The sequence below is a fragment of the Haemaphysalis longicornis genome, unplaced genomic scaffold (assembly GCF_048455015.1).
Source record: "Haemaphysalis longicornis isolate Haplotype H1 unplaced genomic scaffold, Haemaphysalis longicornis Haplotype H1 scaffold_1, whole genome shotgun sequence".
Classification (NCBI taxonomy): domain Eukaryota; kingdom Metazoa; phylum Arthropoda; class Arachnida; order Ixodida; family Ixodidae; genus Haemaphysalis; species Haemaphysalis longicornis.
Window position 1 is genome coordinate 320,595,581 of NW_027526203.1, and position 23,161 is coordinate 320,618,741.

Sequence of the window (23,161 nt, forward strand, 5' to 3'; positions counted from 1 at the left end):
AGCAGCGTGCTAACGTCACACCACAGTGCTCCGATTGCGGCTCGATAAGCTCGCAAAAACTGGGAGACAACCATTAATGAATTCGGTGAGGTTCATTCATACCTGGATGAAAAGTCGACCCCCAGGCACTTGTCTACGTCATCGGGGCGGAGTAACGCTTAAATTCAAGGTCTTAACGGGAGCGTGACCAGATCGGCGGTAACCGAGAACAGCGATACAGCGGTCAGAACAGCGGTACAGTAGGGCGTGCTCTCTCCGGGTCCGGACAGGCCGCCATTGTAACTTGACCCTGGCAACGTTCGACGCACGCACGCTGTCTAGCGAGGGAAGATTAGATGGGCTACTAAAGGAGCTCTCGGACATTAAGTGGGATATTATGGGGTTCAACGAAGTTAGAAGGCCAGGAGAAATCTCCATGGAGCTCACTAGCGGGGATATTCTGTGCTACAGCGGACCGCAAGGGAAGAAAGAACACGGGGTGGGATTTTTAATCCACAGAGAAATAGCAGGAAACTTGGAGGCGTTTCTCTGCATTAGCGAAAGAGTCACGGCTGTTGTGATCAAGCTAAACAAGCGATACAGGTTAAAGATAGTACAGGCCTATGCGCCAATAACCAGCTATGATGATGAAGCCGTACGTATATCTTCTACGAGGACGTCGAATCAGCAATGAAGAAGGCAACAACACAGTTCACGATTTTGATGGGAGACTTTAACACAAAGGTCGGTAAGAAGCAAATGGGAGAAAGGTCAGTGGGGAATTTCGGTATAGGCAATCGCAACAGTTCAGGACATACACTGGTGGGATTTGCAGATAGAAATAACCTGAGGTTGACGAACACCTTCTTTTACAAAGAAAAGAATTGAAAATGGACAAGGAAAAGTCCCGATGGTACAACGAAAAACGAAATTGACCTCATTTTAAGTGATAACCCAGGTATTGTGAGAGACGTAGAGGTGCTGAGTAGAGGTGCTATGTAAGATTCGCAGCAGCGATCGTAGGACAATTAGATGCAAACTAAGGTTGAACCTCAAAAGAGAAAGGAGGAAACTAGTGAAAAATAAGAAACCCCGCATGGAGTCAGCCACGGCCAGGTCGCAGGAGTTTAAAATAACTCTTCAAAACAAATTCGCGCTTGTAGACGAGCAGAACGAGGTCAGTGTAGACAAGCTAAATGACAACCTAACATCGGAAATAAGTGAACCAGCAGCAGCTGTGGGAGAAGCAACATGTAGGGAACAAACTGAAAAACTAACTAAGAAAACGAAGGAGCTCATTGGAAAACGTAACAACATGAAATGGTCAAGTATGGCAAATCAGATTGAATTAGCCGTGCCGTTGAAACTGACTACCAGGAGTACAACAAACGACATTCGTGCATATAACATGGCAGCTATCGAACAAACGCTGCCAATACGGGGTAGCTTGAAAGAAACTAGGAGAAAGCTAGCCATCGGCAAAGACAGGATATAAGCACTCAGAGACAAGCAGGGTAACATGATGCACAACTTGGACGAAATAATAAAGGTAGCGGAACGATTCTACACCAGGCTGTATGCCAGCGACGTTAGACCAGGGGAAATTACTGAGAGTACGAGGTCACTTGCAATGTCCCACTAGTAACTAAAGAGGAGGTAGGAAATGCTCTCCAAGGCATGAAAAAAGGAAAAGCTCACTTGACGATGGCATAACCGTGGATCTTTTGAAGGAGGAAGGAGATATCGCAGTGGAAAAGATTTCTGTACTATTGTCAGAATGCCTGAATACTCAAAAAGTGCCCATAGCCTGGAAAAACGCCAGCATTATTCTGATTCATAAAAAGGGAGATCCCAAGGACCTCAAAAATTACAGATCCATCAGCCTACTCTCAGTTGTTTACAAGCTGTTTACCAAAGTTACAGTTAGTCACATTGGTGAGAGCCTGGATTTACGCTGGGCTTAGGAAAGGGTTCTCAACCATGATCACATGCACGTTGTCAATAAAGTAATAATGAAATTCGCCGAATACACTAAACCCCTTCACATGTCATTTACAGATAATGAGAAAGCGTTCGATTCCCGTAATTACCGCCGCTGTGCTAGAAGCATTAAAAGACCAATGAATAGAGGTGACCGACATAAGACTTCTAGAAGACATATATAACGTATGGTATGCACGGGCAGGATAACCCCCGTTCAAGCAAAGCGATAGAGTGATGCATGGTTCCACAGCTGCAGCCACTCAATTATCTGAAGCAGCATGTCTTGGACTATAACAATTGTATGATGAACTAGGTACTAAAGATACAAAATTGTAATATACAAAGGATAAAAAAGGCAGGAAGGTAAGAAACAACATTTTTAGTTTAAATTTCCGATCCGAAAGGGAGTATGACAGGGAGATACCGTCGCGCCAGAAGTTTTCACGGCATGTCTGGAGGAGGTATTTAGAAAGCTTGACTGGGGAAACATAGGATTAAGAATAAACGGGGAATACTTGAGCCATTTGAGCTTTGCGGACGACATAGTCTCGCTGAGTGAGACGGCAGAACACCTGCAAAGAATGCTTAAGCAACTCCAATCAGAAAGCACGGCCCTGGGAATTTATTCGTAATAAATATGAATAAATCTAATGTAATTAGGAATACGCATGCCAAAAACATTTTCGTCAGCTTAGGAAATGAAACGTTAGAATGAGTAAAAGAATATAACCACATTGGACCGATGGTTAGTGCTGACCACAACTACGAGAGAGAAATCCGGCGCAGAAGAGATATGGGTTGGGGAGCCCTCGGCAAGCACTCCCAAATAATCAAAAGTAAGCTACCTCGGTCACTCAAAAGAAATATTTACACACAGTGCATGCTCCCGGTTATGAGATACGGAGCTCAAACTTGGCGCCTTATTAAACAACTAGAAAGCAAACTTGGGTCGGCTCAACTGGCCATGGAACGAATAATGTTAGGAGTAACACTCAGGGACAGGAAACGAGCTACCTGGATCACAGAACAAACTAGAATAAAAGATACCATAGTTCGAATAAATAAAAAGAAATTGACTTTGGCTGGACATGTAGAGAGAGGAACCGACAACCGATGGAAAATTAGCGTAACAGACTGGATGCCAAGAGATGGGACTAGAAGAAGGGAAAGGCCATTAATCCCATTGGAGGGATGAGATTAAAAAAATCGGGTATAAACTGGGGACTCGAGCAGCGCAGGACAGAAACGGTTGAAGGTCACGCCGAGAGGCCTTCGTCCTGCAGTGGGCCTGACTAGGATGATTATGATGATAATAATAATAATAATATATGATGATGATGATGATGATGATGATGACCAAATCGCTGTTAAGAAGACTTCATCGTTTTGTGCGTCTTTGTCTTAGTTGCGCGGCACTTGTCTTTCGTGGCCATGTTGAAACTAACCCAGCAAAAAGACCTGTTATCTGTAGGCTCAAAAAAACAAACCCGATGCCGTGTTCTAACAGAGCGTATAGCTGCAATTCGCCCTTTTGAACAACTCAGGTTCCAGTTCACGTGTGTGACCTGTTGCGATTCAGCGCACCGCTACACCGCTCGCGCGTGCTGCAAGCTTCGTGTACTGCACCTGTGCCTGGCGGAGAGCTCTGCCTTCCTCGAAAAGCGCGTTGAAACAGGCCCCACCAGCGATGGCTAGAGCCGCGGCAGTTGCAAAACCCGAAACAAACTTCTCGGTATTGAGAAGTGCCCCGGCGAAGCGGACGCCGCAGCCGAGTTTTGCTCTCCCCCCTCTCTCAGACTCAACGAGCGCCACAACTGCCGGCTCTCGCGAACTCGGGAAAGAGCGTTGTGTGCGTTTCTACTATTTTAGGGCCGTGTGCACAGAGGCACTGGGGAAGCCCCGCAGCAGTTACGGATTCTGTGTATAAAACCCACCCTCTAGGGTGTTGCGACCGGGCGGGGGCACCCGATCCGAGCTCCGTGGCCTCCGACATACGAGGGGTAGCGTGTATGATGCGAGCGGCCAGCCGCTGTTGCAGCCGTGAAGAAGTCTAAAAGCCGTAGGCTAACGTAACTGTTTACTTCATAGCGAGAGGTGAGCCGAAGCCAAAAAAAAAAAAAAACAATGCCCCGACGGGCGAGGTTACAATACAGGACTCGAGCAGAGCGACCGCATGGATTCGCTGCTCAAACAGGAATGAATTACAGCGCTTGGGCTGCTTCTATTTATACCCAAAAGCAGCAACGGTCAAAACGCCAACAAGTAGCAACACGCCACGAACGTCACAGACACACACAACGCTCTTTCCACAGTTCGTGAGGCGTCGGTAGCCTCGGCGCATGTTGAGTCCGAGAGAGGAGAGAGAGTGTCCTTGAAACATGCTGAGGCATGCCTCGCCGGGCCGGCAACCGTCGAAGTTTGAAGCGCGTTGAAAGCGAGGCGACTGGGCCGGGCATGTCGAGGCGTGAATGTATGACTCACCGACGTGCTGGCACCTGACGGCTGTGGGGCGCACGTCCGTGAAGCATGCCTGGGCGTGCCGCTGGCAACCGCCGGAGGCGCGTTGCAAAGCGAGGCGTCTGGCCCGGCATGTCGAGACCCGAAAGTATGATTCACCGACACGCTGGCGCCTGACGGCAGAAAGGCGCACGTGGTGGCTTCGCCGCCCAGCCGTGGAGTGATGCGGGAAAAAACGGCGGCGTTGGCCGATTCGTAACAAGGGGGATAGATTCAGTTCATTTTACAGCAGCGAATCCATGCTGTAGCTCTGCTCGAGTTCCGCTGGAACCCCGCCTGGAAGGGTATTGTTGCTGGATTGCTTTGGCTCATCTTTTGCCATGCAGTAAACCAGTTAAAGTTTGCCTTCGGCTTCTTGTCGCCATCACCAAGGCAGCAAGTTTTGCTTGCCGCTCGACCATCACGCTACCACACATGACGGAAGTGACGGAGCCCGGTTCAGGGCGCCTTCCCGAATGTAACAGGCCCTAAGGGTTTCAAATTTTTATTTCAAACTTGTTGAAAGACCCTTGACCTGTTTCCCGCTGCGGCCACGCCGATACATCTAATCTTTCCCTTTGAACATTGACTACGCGAATGGGCCTAACGATGTAGCCGAGCAAGATGGCAGTGAGTACGACTGGGGCAATGTCTTGTAAGATAGCGGCAAGAAAATGTTCAACTCCAAAAACACGTTCTCATAACGTCAGAAGGACATGTCCAAACAGAAAGCGCGCACGAATAACACGTGATAGGTATTTGACCACTCAACAAATTCCAGGAACTGCCTTGCCATTCCGGCCCGTCAAATGATTACGAGATCGCTTCGAGGGTTGCTCCAGGCATATTTACTCGATATCGTAGAGGTTCTTTCGCCCTGCTTGACAATTTACCTCTTTGTACGAAATCAGTCGGTGTGGTATGATTAGTATGAGTTTATTTCCACGGGCTTCAACTTACGTCCAGCGTCATTGGAACGGGAAAGCAGAAAGCATTCGAACGGGGATACTCTATAGGGTGTATTCACTGACGTAGCACGCATGCGGGCAACCATGTGTGTGCACAGCCATGCCAGTGCCTGCGAGTGCCTGTTGCTAAGGCGACGCCGCACTAGTTACGTCGGACTCCACAAGATTGCAGTGCTTGTCCGTGCTGGCGGCCGTTAAAGCACAGCGCATGACAACAGCGAGCTGTTCGATGTTCCAAACTATGCCCCACCGAACGTGAAGTAATACCTCTATGCCAAATGCTATGCCACCCTACGATTTACTTATCGCCAGACACGGCTGAAATCCTCGCCCGACTGGGTAGGGCGGTAAAAACTTCGGAGCCTACGCATGCATGCAACCACGTCGTGATGGGTCAAGTCTCGTGCTTATGCAAGTGAAAGCCGACTGCCACTCAAGGTCTTTCACCTGTTCAGGGAATTTGATTGATTGATTGATTGATTGATTGATTGATTGATTGATTGATTGATTGATTGATTGATTGATTGAGTGATTGATTGTAGGGTGTAACGCACCGACGCAACGCAGGTGATGAGACGCGCCGTAGTGGAGGTCTCCGGATTAATTTTGACCACCTCGGGATCTTTAACGTGCGCCGAAATCTCGTACACACGGGCGTTTTTGTTTTTCGCCTTCATCAGAAAAGCAACCGCCGCGGCCGGGAATCGAACCCGCGTCCTCGTGCTCAGCAGCACAATGCCTTAGCCACTGAGCCACCACGGCGGGTGACAACAGAAATAGTGTTGCAGAAAATTTTGCCGCACGGGAGCCAAACTTGCTTGCGATTCGCCAGCGCTTATGCCGGCTGGGCAGCGTAGCACGGCGCGGCTCGGGAGATGGCCTCGCATGCACTAGCTGCTACGCTACCACCGTATCTAAATCGGCGTACGCGTGAAACATTTCTTCAAAACCATTACAGTATTTGGTTTTTGTACTCAGCCACGCGTCAGAGGGCACTTGTGGCGACATCCATGGCCGCAGGTAACTGCAGCGGCGGCCTCTTGCGCGCCGTGTCGCTTTCGTTCGCTGCCGCGGTTTCGCTCTCCGAAGATGCGAAGTGCTCGAGCGCAAGTAGAGCGCCAACACATAATGTGAGTGCGATTAATATTAGATCTGTTGACGCCGCCGCCGAGAATCTGGTTGAAACGCGGCAGACGATGCACGCTGGTGTTTTTTTTTTTTTTTTAAGGAGGGGGAGGGGGGGGGGGGGAGGGTGCAAAGTGCATGCGCAGGCACAGCGGGAACGGTCATGGCGGTTTTCAGTGTTGCCAAGCGAAGAATTCGCCCGCTAAACTTTCTAGTGAATGCCATCTATACAGGAGCTAAAGGGATAGAAACCACACGACAGTGTGCCGCAGCTATCGGCGGCTGTTCCCTGGTCCAAGTGATACGGAAAATGGGACGCCAGCTGCGCGGCTCCTACGAAAGGCGCGTGGCAGCCTATACTTCTTTTTACAGCGATGCTGGTTATGGCTAGGGTTCCGTGAACTTTTCGTGCCAGTCAGCAAATATGGGGCCGCAAAAACGCATTGGGGCAGAGCCAATTGCATCGCGAATGCTCCGCAGAAAACGGCTGTTTGTGACTATCGTTCCGTGGATTTTTCGTGTCCGTCAATAAACCTTGAGCGGCAAAACACCTTGCCGCAACGCCAATTGTATTGCGAATGCTCAGCAAAAAAAAAGCGGCTGTAACTATTGTTTTGCCAAAGCGTTCCCGGAAACAATTATATCACAACTGGCCGTTAAAGTAGCTCTATGATTACTTGTGGTTCCATGTATTTGTCCTTTTTAGTTAGTTCCCAGTGAAGTTGTAAACGTTACGGAATTCTATCTGCTGTGAATACATTGGCATCTACGGGAGGATTATGGTTACAGAAAACGGCTGCACCTGTACTTTCATAAAAACTTTACGCCGTTACGCCGAGTTTCCTTTGCATGTTGTAATTAGTTAGTCAACAGGGAAGTTGTAAGCGCTACAGAGTTCCCGTCTACTGTCAATATAATCTGCTGTCAATAGGGAGCGAGTATAACGGTTAAAAAACGGCTGTAACTCTTGTTTTATTAAACATGTCCCAAAACTAGTGATGTGAGAATTAATACAGAAATAATTCTAAGGAAGTTATGGGTATGTGTCCTCATTCGATAAATATAGTAAGTCACCATACATAACTCAATACAGTTATCCACCAATATAGCTTCGCTAGTCTTCCATCTTCCCATGAGTGGAAGGGCTCTATTTTTTTTTTCTTTCTGTGAGTGTTCTTCGTGCGGAAGACTGCAGCCAATTCGGCTCAGTCGCTGGAAGCGCCCTCGGGCCCATAAGTTGCTTCCATCGTTTTGCTTCAGAAACGAAAGGATTTTTTCCGGTCACGTCAGGGCGGAGGCAGTCGTCACGTAACAGCTTGCGATGAACTCTTTTCCGGCCACCGTCATCAAGACAGAAAGCACCGTTTGGAGGAAGTAGAGTAGCGGATACCCTGACAGGATGGTTCGTGATGGGAGCACGGCACCCGTCACGCGAAATTTATGGCGACAGCGAAGAGGCCGAAGGGTGGCCGCTTGGTCGCCCAGTGGGGGGGTGCGGCATGCACGGTCAGTCAGGTCGCTGGCCCCAGCGCGGCCGCTGCCTGCTCATCGAGCTTGTTGGCCTATTTAGGTGGGAGTTCCGGGAGCGCAAGTACCCGACGCGGTGCGAGAAAAACACAAGACACGTTTCGTCTTGGGCACGCCCGGTAAATTTTGCTGCGTGCGGACGTAAGAAAGGCCTTCTTGGAGCCAGCGACAGCGGCGCTGTGCACCCCGAGGAGTTCAATTAAGACGCTAAAATGCAAAGAATTTCGAATCGAAAAGAAATGCAAGTGTACAAAACGCAAAGAAATACGTAAAACGGTAAACTTTGCAAATACGAACAGTTCCTCTGACTACGGTAACCTTTGACGCGACTTAACTAGTAGCGGAAAGGAATGAAGGCGGGTTTTTTTTTTTTTCAAATTCACGCTGCAAATGTTGTCACGGGACTCGTATATGTCGACAATGACCCACAGTGTCATGGCCCAAGACGACGAAGATGATGACGAAGTGGCTGGCGCGCGCTTTGCGCGGGATCTCTTATGGCCACCGTGTACATGGTGCAAATATATCGCTGAACATTCTGAACCATGGTTCCTGTCACGTATGTCCTGTCGCCACGTAACATCTTTGGTATAGTGTGCGGGTTCATTCCCATCCTGGCCCCAGCTTTGCGCCCTCGCCCTGGACGCGGTCGTCGAGGGTACGCGGGCCATGTAGGGCAGCCCCAGCCCCGCAGCGACCCGCACTCGACCACGCCCCAACCCCGTGTCCGCAGAATGTTACCATGCCATCAAGACCAGCCGCTACAAGTTCAAACCAAACGAGACGAGCCGAAGACGCCGTGTCCCCAGCCCTCTCGTCCAACGTGGATCCGAGCACCCATTGCTATTCGGCGCTGCCTTCAGGACATTATAGAACTGCGGGGAGAGGCACCATCAATAAAATCATGCACCATCAATAAAAGCGGCAAGATCCTAACTGTTCACTGGCATCGCATTGTTCATCTTCATTGCACTCGTAAGTTCAACGCGGCTTCGACCGGGACGGTCGCCGTCGACCGGGGGGGGGGGGGGACATGTCACGGGACTCACCTATGTGGACAATGACCAACAGCGTCATGATCCATACGACGACGACGACGAAGTGTATGGCGCGTGCCTTGCGCGGGATCTCTTATGGGCGCCATGTACATATTGTAAATACATCGTTCCTCATTCTCAACCATGGTTCCTGTCACTTTTGTTCTGCCGCCTCGTAACAATATTAAAGCGCGGAAACGATCCATCACATCGGATGTATAACTACGTAGACGCAATACCTTCTTTCACGAAGTGTTAGGATGGAGGTGAATTCACTTCAGTCTACGACAAATCCTGTCGTTCAGCTTCACAACAGTGCACTCGACTGACCAATCCATGCAACCAACAATGAAATTTTGGCGAATCACGACGTTGAGCATAAAATTTGACTCAAGTTCATTATTGCACGATACCACCCCTGTTGCGGTTGTGGGAGACTTCAACGTGTATATTTCGGTACTACGTATAAGGAACTATTCACGTGGTTTGTGCTGGAGGAGTTTCTAACCACAGTTATACATCTGCCCCGGACAACCACTTTACCTTCACCGGGTGAAATGGCTTTGAATTTTTCTGTAATTATGGTAAAAAATCATGGATTGATAAGTATTCAACACATTCTACTGTAAGTAACCTGCTAGGCTTGGCAGAAATTAAGGACGCAGATATTTCGAATTTTTGTTATAACCATTTTAGTCACGAATTAATATATTCACTGCAAAAAAATTCCATACTTGGAGGTTTAGCAGTGTCAAGTGTCTAGAGGTAAGAAAAAAAAGTTCAGTCTCTCTAGAATACTTCTTACGCAAATGGCGTCGCGTCCTCATACAGAGACTCTATTACTGAATCCTGCTTTTCCCTATAAAAAATAACAAATATCCTGAGGCAGTTTACAAGCAAGGAGGTGAAATAATAAGTTTTGCACATGAAAGAGTTGTTTTCAGCCTCTATAAATGATTTACGCCGCAGTAAACGAGAACTTAGGACGGCAAAACACCGGAGCTCCCACAAAACTTGGTGGCGTCCATTTTAAAACGAGGATTATGAGTGCGGTTCCGCTATTCCACATCACATGGTGCTACCTTTCACTTCCATAGGTTTCGAACATCACCCGCACCGCTCTGCAGCATGAACTCTTTTCGTTTTCACGAGGAAAGCGACGACGTACGTCGCGTCTCCGTATGGAGACACGGTGACTGAAAAGGATAATATCGCGCACTCTATAGTTCCACTTGGGACGCTTCAGGCTAACATTGTCACGTAGAAACATGAAATTATAAGCAATATAACTCGTCACGCAAGCATTTCCGGCAAAAATAAATTAGTTTTGGCAGCCATAGCAACGTTGTGTACTCAGGAGATCCAGATATACCAGCCTCCCTCCCACCCCAAAATAAATCATCAAGTACCCATGGTTCCCTTGCAGGCACATGGTGCCGCGTCGTAGTTTGCGTAGACACTATAGCGACAAATTCTTCTGCATTGCTGTATGAAACACTACGGCCTGAGAGAACCTAATTCTCAAGGTGTGGTCTGCAAAGGTGGCATGAGATCGAGGAGAAGTCAAAGATGGTGAGGTCATTTGCCTATTTCCGGTTAGGACTCCAAAGCGCAAAGCAAAGTTGCTCCGAGGTAGTCCAGGGGCGGTATCTCGTGTTTGGCCGTTTTGAAAACGTCCGTTTTGCGTTCGTTTTATTGTGACGTACTTCCAGTTGTATGTGGGCTTTGGGTTGACTTTTGCGCAACTGTTCTTGTAAACACATTTTAAACGACTAAACCTATTTTAAACTATATTCTATGCGTTTACTGTGCCGCCAGCGAACCAACAAGGCGACGACAAATTATCTGCTCCAAATCGTCTGCTCCGAGGAGCCGCGGCTCATAGCTCCACCGTGCTTGCACGGCGCCACATCCGGGTGTTCGCTTTTAGCCAATCAGGGCTTGCTCAAAACAGACACTTTTGAAACGGACAAAAAACGGACAAAACACGAGAATACCGCCCCAGAGCTAACTGCTCTTATGACTAATCAAGGCACACTAATTCATTCACTCACGTTGCGCCCTGTTAAGACCACCTCCGCGCTTTTAATGGTGCACCGCCAGTCGACGAGGCGCAGAAGGAGCTACTTCAAAGTCGCTCTTGTGAATGAGATGAGATGCTGTGCTATGCTGGCAATGTACTCGTCTGGTGGCCAGCTACGGCGCAAGTGCACGGGTGTCGTGCAGAGCCTTGAAACATACACGCATAAGACTGAATTTAATAGGATTGATAAGGCACTTCAGCTCATTGCTCGGTTGAGCCACAAAGAACCTACTGCGCAAACCCTGAGATACTCTGCCCAGGAAATCTGTTTCATTATGTTGACTTGACGATACTCGTACCCTCGATGCAACCATGCAGCGGGTGCTCAGGGTGTGATCCCCCGGACGAGGAAACCACCGCTCAAAACATTTTCTATATATATTTTTAACGCTGGAGACAGGTTAAAAATTGGGAACTACCGTCCTATACCCTTCACTTGAACGGTTTGCAATATTTTGGAGCATGTAATTTGTAGACAGCTAGTAGAATATATCAAAAATAACATTTTTTACAACAAGCAACATGGTTTCCGTAGGCGCCTGTCAGCTGTCACGCAATTATTCGAAACCATACACTGCTTTGCAGAGGCGGGATCCGGACAGTTTATCGAACGCCGTTTTATCGAACGCCGTTTTATCGAAGTCGTTTTATCGAACGCCGTTTTATCGAACGCCGTTTTATCGACGGACGTTTTATCGAAGCCGTTTTATCGAAAGTGTTTTTCTCGGCCTTTTCGAGTAACAGAATTTGCGGTACGTTTTTTTAATTTCCTCCTCGCTATGTAATTTGCAAATCTTGTCTCCACAGCAGGCCTATTTAAAAACATTTATAGTCTGTCTTCTAGTTGACTTTTATTTCCTGCGTGTTTTTTTTGTTTGTTTTTGTGATGCGCGAAATATGTCACCAGAATTTTTTGCTGTGTTCATTGCGCAACTGGTACTGCCATAACGAATCTCCTTGTGTCTCTATCCCCTCTGATCCGAAGCATATCACGGCATTGTGGCGTATTGATTAAAATGCCTCGATATGCTTCGTACCTTTTTGTATAAACCGCTTTTGTGTCGACACATAATCTAATTATTTCGCCGCGTATGTTGTACATAAGTAAAGCACTTCTTGGCGCTTGAGGGTCCAATGTCAAAAACCTAATTGGAACGCTAGCAAAAGTCTCTCCCGATTTCTGCATTCCTAATTCTTAATGGGATCTGAGTTCAGTTGCTAAGAGGTTACCAAGCCTTGTACTACTGTTCTCGTTGCCTTGCATGAACTAACGAGAAAAACGGTAGGTACAAAACTGTCACGTACTGCAGGTTGGTTCGTTTTCATCTCCCTCTGATTGCACCCCAGCATGTCTGCTGGGGTGCATGCTCTTGCCTTTTTATCATAAGGCATAAAAACAGTAAGATCAAAATAGTAAACACCGAAAATGGAGAAATCATGAAGGTCTACTCAAAATACAGCGTCGTGACCCGATTACCTCTAAATAAAAATGGAAAAATAAAAAAAATGAGAACGAGCAATACTATGGCCCGTGCGATTATACCTGAACAAGGCACACAAAAAACCAACAAAATGCGCTGCCTGGTCGGGCGTGTTCCTCCAAGGCCACCACGAAAACGTAAGGTTGGTGAATCAAAAGAGGGGCTAAGAGTGTTGACGCAAAAGTAGAAAATTATACGAAATCCTGTATTTTTTTATTTGAGCATGATTAACAAAAAACGTAAATTGTGGTGGGATGGGCAATTGTCCAGCTGTACTAGCTTACGAGTTTCCCTAGTGCGAGATGACCTCTGACGACTTGTCCTACTTGACGAGTTCACCTATGACGAGTTGGCTGTGACAGGTTCCCTTGTGACGATTCTCCTAGACTCCACCACCTCTGTTGGGGTCTCACTATCACTGTCGGAACCCCCCTGTTCCAGAGTTCTTGGCCCAACATTTCTCCAGATGCAAACAGTGTGACCCCAAGGTCCGAGTAGGAGTCGCGGGTAAACCACGTGACTAGAACAATTGTGGGGTACAAGACTCTGGATCACGTAATGATGAACCATGGCGCAAGGGATATATTTTTCAACACTAACCTAAACACGCCGATACACATCTAAGGAATATTGCGCACGGGGTTCGGGTTGGTACTATAGGGGCAAATTCTGTAATATAAACAAGGGGGTCATACATGCTTGAGTGAAATCAATAAAGACTCAAAAAATAAAAATAATTTAATAAAACAAAGGTTATCGAAAGCACTGTAAAGGCGCGTCAACATATATAGATAGGTTTTTTATGTAATGCACGGCAGAGACAATGTAGGAGGAAGGTTACTGCAGGTTAGGTTAATGCGATGGCCAGTTAAACAAAATAAACCCCGAAAATTACAATGCAAGCCGCAAAACCGCACTTTCGATAAAACGGACGTAGGTGGGTCGATAAAACGGCATTCGATAAAACGGCGTTCGATAAAACGGGCATTTTTTCGATAAAACGGCGTTCGATAAAACGGCGTTCGATAAACTGTCTGGGAACCTGCAGAGGCACTTAATTGCCGTGAACAAATCGACGTCATAGCACTTGATTTATCAAAAGCATTTGATACGGTTAGCCTTACCAAGTTCATTGGAAAACTTAATGGGTATAATGTCAATATACAAATTACTAAATGGATTGAGGCTTACTTACTTAACATACAGCAGGTCGTTGAGATAGGTATGTTTCTCTTTGCTTCCAGTATAATCAGGTGGACCTCAAAGGTCGGTTTTGGGTCCCATTTCGTTTCTGCTGTATACTTGTAATATTGCAACTGATGTGCATCCAATGATTGAAGTGCGGCTGTTTGCCTATTATTGTCTCTTGTTTTGCCGCGTCAAAACTGCTTCTGATGACGAACTACTAGAAGATTCTTTATGACGAATTTATAACTGGTGCGAAAAATGGCATACGCACATTAATTTTGATAAGTGTGTTTGGATGAAGTCTACGAATAAGAAAACTTCATTTTCACTCGCTATGAAGTACAATGTAATTGAGCGTTCTACAAAGCTGAGATATCTCGGTATAACAATCGCTAGTAGCCTAAACCGGAAGGAACACGTCGAATACATGTGGATCAGCCCAGCGCAAGATTGGGTTGTTACGGCGTAAATTAAGAGCTGCTGCTCCAGATATCAAGCTTAAGGCATACGCGATTATTGTTAGACCAAGCTTAGAGTACGCTAGTATAATTTGGGACCCTCGCCAACAGTACATAATAGAAAAACTAGACCGTATTTAAAGAATGGCGGCTGGGCTTATTTTTTCCGATTATAACAAAACACACACTCGCTAACCATCCTTGCTCGCCAGGGATGGTCTCACTACGTTGGCTATGCGGCGGAAGATGGTATCAATTTTACAATAAGTTGAATTCTAGTTTGTATTTGTGGCCCTCTGGAAGAGTTTCATCGTGAACTGATCACGCTTGTACTACCATGCCTTATGTGCTTACATTTGATGCCTTTAAGTACTTGTACGAGATTTCGGCGCACGTTAAAGATCCCCAGGTGGTCAAAATTAATCCGCAGCCCTCCACTACTGCGCGCCTTATCACCTGCGTTACGTCAGCGCGTTAAACCCTACAATCAATCAATCAATCAATCAATCAATCAATCAATCAACCCTTTAAGTACTCTTTCATTATCAAGACAATTGTTGAGTGGAACAACTTGAACTTCTGTGTATTTTCAACTAACAACACGGTTGACTTGTATGAAAAAAAAAAAAAGTTTGAAAGCGTTTTTTGCATCAACTTGTGTTTTGTATTCCCATTCTGTAGCAGCCCGGAAGTTCTCGCAGTATTAAAAATAAATAAGTAAATAAATATCGTGTTTGTGCACTTCGTGTCATGGATAAACTCATTTAGATCACCAGTGGTTGGAGAGAGAAAGAACAAACTTTATTGTCCGAAGGACCTAGGTCCAGGTCCTAATTTCAGTCTTCAATTCGTCGGGTCCACGTAGTGCTGAAGAATGTCCGCGCGGATCCGGTGCACGTGTTCACAGAGAGCTTCCTGGACAGCCTGTTTGTTCACTGTTGGCGGGAGAGACTACCAGAGCTAACAGGAAGAGATGGAGGCAAGGGATGGGGCTAGCGTCACTAAATAAGCTACGCTTAAGAGTACCGCCACTTCGTGCAACCGGAAGCGTCTGGGGGCCATTTTGTTTCTGACTTGCAGTGCTGCCATCTCCCCGAACGAAACCGCCGCCGGTTGCGACGGGCAGAGTATGACCGGCCGCTCTAGCGTCCGCGCAGCAGAGAGAGAGAGAGAGAGGAGAGGCGCCCAGAAACAAAATGGCTGCGCCCATATGTAAACAAATATCACGTGGTGCCGACCGACAAATGAAAATCCTGGCGGCACATAACAATGAGAGAAAAGAGTGCCGATACTCTAAAAGCATTTATTTAGTGACGCTAGATGGGGCAGGAAAGATGGTGGGATGCATTCCCAATAAGAATGAGGGATGGATGGGTAGGAAGAACAGGTGGGACAGGAAAGATGGCCAGGGTGCCGATATATGCGGTGGAGAATGTGATGGAAGGGGAGTGAAGAGGGTTGAGCCTGCCGAATGAGGCATGCAGCCTCGCGAGTTAGACGGGAATTTGGGGGTGGGTACAAGGTGCGTGATAGGCGCTGGGCGTGTAATTTATAACGGCGAGAAGCTCGGTGAGGAGTGCGAACCGTCGACGGCATCTACATGGTTGGCCATGACACGGGTGCACCCGGGAAGGTTACTCGGGTTAGCGCGTTTGCTAGGGCGTTTCCGCAGATGCCAGCGTGGCCAGGAACCCAAACCATCCCGGACCTTATATACCGAACATGAATTACGAACCTGTTTGTGACTGTCACCGTGCATTCGTAGACTCTAAACTGAACTTGTGCGCCGCAGTGTACTTCCGGGCCTCATCTGGAGCCATTTGCCTTGTATCTCTTGGCGCAGTGGCCGACTCGAACGGCAAGCCGCCGCCGGGCATGCTGCAGGGCAGTGTGGCCGACCTCGGCAACTACGACGAGTGCCTGGACGTGGTGGTGCGTGACTTCTACGGTGACGTGGACTTCACGGGCCAGTACTGCAGCTTGTTCGTCAACCCACGAGGCGTCCCCTTCCTGCGCAAGATGATCGCCAAGTTCCAGGAGCAGGGCCAAATGACGGTGCGCCAACACCCGCCCTTGTACCATGCCGCTCCTCGCTACGCCCCTGAATTTCGGACCAGCAAGCCTCATAAGTCGTTGTAGCTGGGAAAGGATAGAATTAGCGTAGTAGTGCAACCGCTGTCGTTATTCGGTCCAGGAAGGTGATAGGGGCGAAACTAAGGAAGGTGCGAATTCAGAGGAGGGCTCACTTTCCGTAGCGAGAAATTTGCCCATGACACGACATGTTTGTGAAAAGACGGGTGTGGGGATCCTGACGCCCAAGCCATTGCGCGATCGCTGGGTTTGTGCCATCACGCGACGCTTTTCCCCTCTCTCCTCCGAAATTCCGGCTCGTCTTGGCGCCTCTGTGTAGAGCCGAGCCGTCTCTCAAACTCTTGCGTGAGGTGAAGCCTGCAGAGACCGTTGCGGCGATAAAACACTGTCAAGCAGCGGGCGCTCCGCCCTGGTAGCGGAGCTAACCTCACCTCATTGGTCCGTTTGAACGAGGCCCGAACCCGACTCTCGCTTGGACGCGAACGCGCGCCCTGCGCGGGGGGCCGTTCGGGGAGACGCTTCCAGGACGCCGAAGGCGTTGGCCGAAGGTATGTGACGCTTTCTTTACCAGCCGGCGGCAACTCTGTTGCGCCGGCGAAAGCCCACCAGCCCTTCCGGCTGCGGCCCGTGCCCAAGGCTGCTCCTGTTGTCCCTACGCTTGCATATAGTAAGGCCGTACCTACCACTCGACGAACACGCCGTGCGGTACGCGCCTGTGAGCGAATGGGCCCCGTCTCCCTCGCTGCTGCGAGCCGATCCGGCCAGCACGGCGATGCGCGCGCGCGCACAACGGGCGCGCACCCCGGAATTTGTCCTGACAGAAGAGCCCACTGGCTCTGCGCCGACGAAACGTGCGCACTTGCGCGTGGCGCCCCATCGCCCCTTTCACCTAACGGGAAGTACGTACATGTACTGTAAATTGTGTAATTGGGACTGTAAAATATGTGACTAGAATGTGAGTATAAAATAAACGTCTTCCCTCCGTGCCCTGGGCATATTCCTTTGTCGCCCCTTTCTCCACCTGCCCAACAGAGGCGGTGTTAAGTTGGCGCGACGGCGTTGCAGTATCGTGAGCGTGCTCAACTAGCTCGAACCCACGGTGGTTCCTCGCGGTGTGCATGAATGCCTGCCTTGTTCAAAGCTAGCGTTATGCATATTGTGAGGTATAGAGACCACACGGGTTATCATTTCGGAGTGGAGCAAGAGAGGATCTTTCTTTTTTTTCGCTTAGGCGCACTGTAGAACAAAGCTTCGAGCATGCAAATAGCCCCCAATAGCGCGTATTTCTGTTAGGAACACAAAGTGGTCTAAATAATTTTAGGCCACGCACCAAAGGCTAATGGTACTTCTGTGTTACCATTTATTTCCAATTAAGTTTGACCACTGCTGCTAGAAACTGAACGCTAACTGTTGCACTCAGCACAAGAAACAATGACAAACAAAACCACGCCTTACCTTTTTACAATCGAGGAGCCTTTTATTGCGAATCTCCCCCATAAACCGGAAAGCTTTCGTAAGAGGCAATGTTTTGGCAACAAGTGTGCATTCTAATCGGTAGGGGTATCGAATCGTGCACCGGTCATGCCTCAGACGAGGTCTCTGCGTGCAGGGGGCGAACAACCCGATGAACTGGCTCAACCAGGACCTGTTCTTCGGTATCCAGCTGGGAACCTGCATCCCCTCCGTGTGCTCGGGCAGTGAGTTGCGCCACATGGCAGCAACACTGCTGCACCGATACGGCTTCCACACCGTAGTGCGCGGGTGCCAGGTCAAGGAGAACAAGCCGCCCAACGCTCACCAGCGTGGAATCCTGTGAGTACTCTCGGCTTCTTTTTATAAACGAAGTTCCTCGGGGGATGGCACTCTAGTCCTAGAGAGGATAACCTTTGCGCAACAGGATCCCACGGCCACCCTAGATAATATTCAAAGCTTCAGTTATACCACTGACAACCCCCTTTGTAACTACTGCAAAGTTGAACGAAAGTGAGTCCCAACTGACGTCACGCGATTACAGGATGACTACATTTGAGCATCCCAACAGCATGTCATTCCTAAGCGGTAGAAAAAGGAAGGGTACGGGAAGTCCTGTTGCTACTCTAGAAACCCGACTAACCTACTGTCTGCTGCCATGGCAACGTCTGGGTTTCTTCACGCGCATTCTACAAATTCCACTCCGGCGCAGATTCAATGACGCAGCAGCTTTTATTTTGACTCGGCGGTGCAGTGCCAAATCTTCGTGCCTCTGATCACCGCCACGAAATCTTGACCTCCCGCTTAAGCATGACACAAAGAGTTTTCATTTGGGCCCCCTGGCGGCGTTTCTTTTAGGACACCCCAGGTTGTCTAGAGATTACTGCGGCAGTTTTTCGACATGACAGCTCCTATAGACCACGGTACTTTTATGTCCGATAGGTCATTTTCTTACGCAGCCTCAGCGCTGGCGGAACCAGGACCTGTGTTTCGCGTTCCAGTTCTTGTTCGTGCACACTGCCCTTGCCTAAATTGGTTACCCTGAAAAATGTTTTCAGCGCAACATATTTCCCATGAGGGTCACTGTTTATGAATTGTGCTGATATTCATTGCTGTATTCGGGTAGCCTGCGGGGCGGGAATAACGAGAGGGCGTGCTCTAAATGCGGTGACGACGCCAGCCCTTGACTGGCGTGTCCATTGCTCATGTGCTAGCCCAACCCCACTCTACTTGTCGCACGCAAGCCTATGTCCAAGCAGCTTGTTCAGGTCGTAATCTGTGTGAAACGCCTTATGAAATGAGGATACAAGACCTCAGCGCGTTCCACCCACGTACATGTATAGCCAGAAAAACGTCGGCTTTCCTCTTGAGACCCTTTAGTGCTCGTCACCAACCACCCCAGAGCACCTTCAGGGCACAAATATAGGTGCATGCTGTACCGCACCAACATTAGGCGTGCATAGATATCGCACTGGTTAACCGATGAGGCCGAAGCAGGTGCAGTCAAAGTATTCCTAAAGGTGATCCACCGTGCGGAGTCTTCTCTTTACACACATACACATTGCCACCGAAGAAAGAAATCAGGGTTAGTTCCTCTTTCGAAGGAATTGATCAGGACACAGAATAAGGCGGTAGATATGCGGATATGCCTCCAATCGGAATCCTAACGTAGATGAGCGGGAGGCGACGGCGTTGAGGAGACAGATCGCTGTTCTCGAGAGGGAAAAAATGTGGCGTCATTTTTCTCTACTCCGGTCATCGACTGATCCGTCACTACCACGTGCGAGGAGCGCGACCACGTTAGTACGGAGCAAGACGACCGCGTCACTTCCTGCGGTGAGCGGCGGCATTTTGCTTATCACTGCGCACGGCCGCGTTAGTGAGAAGCGGGTCGTTCCTGCAGGTCAAAGGTGGAGGCACGGAACAAAATCACTTTTCAGGAGGCGAAAGTGCAGCTGGCGCGGCTACGTTTGCGCGTGTGTGGTCAGGTCGGTTAGATAACGTCGCAAGGCTGCGCGCCACTAGCGCCTATTGAGGCAAAGCAAGTGGCAGCACCTCGCGGCACCAAATGCAAGCTGCACATGGAAGACGAAATCGGCCTGCCGGGCGCCTGCTTTGTCGGTGCATTTCGAGTAGACGACACGAACGCCCGCTTCAGCGGAAGCAGGACCCATACGCACGTTTGAGCATGCAAAGCGAAAGCTTCCCTACACTCATCAGTCCTTTAAGCAGCCAACAATGACAGAGATAGAGAGAATAAACGTTTAACAGAGCAAACGGTGGGGGTTGAGCCGTCACTAGGCGGGGATTTGTTGGCCACAGTGAAAGTACCCTTGGGCCTTGGCTGTGGGCCTGGAACTGGTGACCAGAGAGATCTGTTCAGTGTGGTGAGAGCTGGTCAGCAGGTCCTCACGCTGCTCGGGAGAAGGGTTGAGGAGGGGGCGGGGGGCGAGAGATGGGGCGTGTTTGCAGGTACACACCATGGTGGTATTCAGAGAGGGGCAGAAGTGGGAGAGTTGAGATGGCGTAAGGTAGGAAAGATGGAGTAGAGGATTTGTGCATAAGCGACGCCAGATGAATGCTTCTTCCTGGGTTAGTCGAAAGTGAGGTGGAGGCAGGATGAGGCGAATGTGCCTATAATAATGGGGGAAGCCATGTTAACGTGATGAAACAGCGGAAGGTGGCTGTGGGTACTGACCATTTGGGAAATCCCCAGTGTGTAAGGGTGCCATCAGTCGCGTGAGCCACCTCGTGCTACAAATACTTTTGTCTCACGGTGATTACTAGCGAGTTTTGTCGATAAATTGCCCATTTAACCAATAGCTGTGCACCTGGGTAAAATGACGGCCTAGTGTTGCGCTCAAAATATGTAGACGCTTGTTCCTTGCCGACGCGTTTCCACATGCCGGCTCCCACTACGAGAAAAATAAAGCTTGCGCTCACAAGGCTCAAATACTGCCATATCCGACCCTCCATGCAACTAGTGCTAAAGAAGCACTCGAGAGCGCAATTTAACCCGTAATGAGTAGGGTGTCTCAATGTACAGCGGCGCAACAGAATAACAGAAGCACGGACCAAGAAGGGGGGAAAGTGCGCACCCGGTAGGCTTGGCAACCTAAATGTCGACAGTTTCCACTCTCTAAGTGCCAGGTACCGCCACCATGTTTCAGCTCCTGGTGCATAATACATTATCTATGGAGAGGGAGAGAGAGAGAGAGAGTATTTATCGAGCAGAGGTTGTTGTTATGGGCCCCGCCCCGTTGAAGGCATCCCTAGTCCAGGATGCCTTCGCTTCGGCTGGTTGCCCTCGTTCGGGTCACCAGGTTGAGCTGGGTACCCCGGTGCGGGCTGGCCAGGGTAACCCACCACTGCTCGAAGAAGGGAATGAGGATTAGGGGCAAATCTGTATTGTGTTGGCATGCCCATATACGGCATATCGAGCCGGGGTGGGGACCGTGAGTACACAGGGAAGGGTGTCGGGTGGTGAAGATAAGGTGGAGGCGGGTACGAAGTGGGTAGGAGTATAATGTTAATTCATGGAGAAAGAAAGTTTATGTGAGAATGTCACACGAGAAATGCGAAGCACGTGTAAAACACAGTCAAAAAAGTCAGTCCCCTGTCCCGTGGTAGTTTTTATGCTCTAACAAGCAATTTGACAGATTTGGTCTGTTCACTGACCAGCACGAACTTCTGCAATAGAGCGGGAAGAAGCACACGCGCGATATAGAGCCTTGACCGCGTCATGAAATGTTGCGTGCCAAAGTGCAAGAATCAGGAGGAGCAAGCTTATTAGGGGTGAAGCCCCTGAGGGGATCGGGCTGTCGGCGCCTACTGTCGTCGATCGTCATCGCTTCATGTAGTAACGGTACTGAAACACCGGCACACTGGTTTTCCAACGCCTCGCACTAAAACGTTTCTGCTCCGTGGGCAAAAACGCGGACTAAAAGAGCACACCGGAACACTTGTTCTCCAACGCCTCGCACTAGAACGCTTCGTGCTTCAACGACACGAGACTTTTTTTCAGCAAAGCTGTATACCTCTACACCCCAACGGTTTCATCTCTGAATAAAAACGCCAAGGCTCCAAGAATACACCTATACACTGCATGCTTCGCCCCCCCCCCCAGGTTTCACGTTAGTGGAGATGACCCGTCTTCTTTTTTTTTTTTTTTTTTGGCTCGTTATTTCACCGCGGTGAGGTGAGTGTTTTCAAAGCTGGGCCTAAACTTTGCTACAGTCGTGTAGTATACGTGCAGTATTTGCTCCCTCAAGATACCCTCCCCCTTTTCGTCCCATACTAAGTTCAAAAAGCCGCACAGTCGTCTGAAGCAACGGTGTTCTCACTCAATAACCTTTCCATGTTAACAATTACTGTTCGTCGAGGCAAGCTTGTTGCGACGAATAACACGTTACAAATGCAAGATATGTGTAAGTTATATAAGCAAGATAATTGAGTTAAATTCCCGCACAGGAGCTGCGAAGCCGCGAACAAGACGGCACGCAAGCGAACAACAGCCTGGACCGTGAAATGTTGGCATGGTTCGTTCGCCGACCGACGAAAAACCAGGACATCTTTAAAACTGACCTAAAGGGGGGGGGGGGGGGGGGGGGTCAAAACAGGTAAAGTTGCGAAGCTTGGTCCTGCTCCATTTTAGTATTTCTTCCTCTATGATGTTATTTATCCGACGCAAGAGAGAGTCCCTGTTCCTGAAACACTCTTGCTCCCTAGGACTAGGTGGTGGTGGTAATGATGAGTGGTGCACGTATGTTCGGAGAAATAGAAAAATCCTCCTCCTCACTCCTTACATAGACACTAGTGGCATCGGCAATACTCGTAAGAAACTCGTGCACCAGCACAGTGCGTCTGCAGTCTTCGATGCTTTTTTTAACTTAGCCGGAGGCTACAGGGATAATATTGTGCTGGAGGCACGTGTAACGCGCTTGCATACGTATCCACGGACAAGCTAACCCCTTGAGCTGGGCATACATCGTATTATGCAATTAGAAAGTTAGAAATCTAACAGAAGCGACCAACACAACGTGGTAAGGCTAAATCATCGGCACACTCTGTCAGAGCTCAAAGCGCTAGGCCAAGCGCGTGGCTTCACAAAGACAAAGACTGTAAAGGAGCACTCTTAAAGGGTCCCTGTTACACTTTTTTCAACTTTTTTCGAAATCTTGAATGCTTCCAGAACATAGTCAACCAGCACATTCAGTACTTGGATTAGGGGGTCGCGAAGTACCTCAGCTAAAAATTGCTGCTCTATGCCCATCAG

The 23,161-nt window shown here is 48.8% G+C and overlaps 1 protein-coding gene across 1 annotated transcript in view; it reads left to right on the top strand.

The window, feature by feature from the left end:
• Positions 1-23,161, top strand: part of LOC144159544 (nose resistant to fluoxetine protein 6-like) — a 129,998-nt gene that overhangs the window by 36,083 nt on the left and 70,754 nt on the right. The window contains exons 2-3 of the mRNA XM_077691112.1: positions 16,169-16,380; positions 18,026-18,228. Of these exons, the coding sequence (XP_077547238.1) occupies positions 16,169-16,380; positions 18,026-18,228 (415 nt within the window). The remainder of the gene's footprint in view (positions 1-16,168; positions 16,381-18,025; positions 18,229-23,161) is intronic.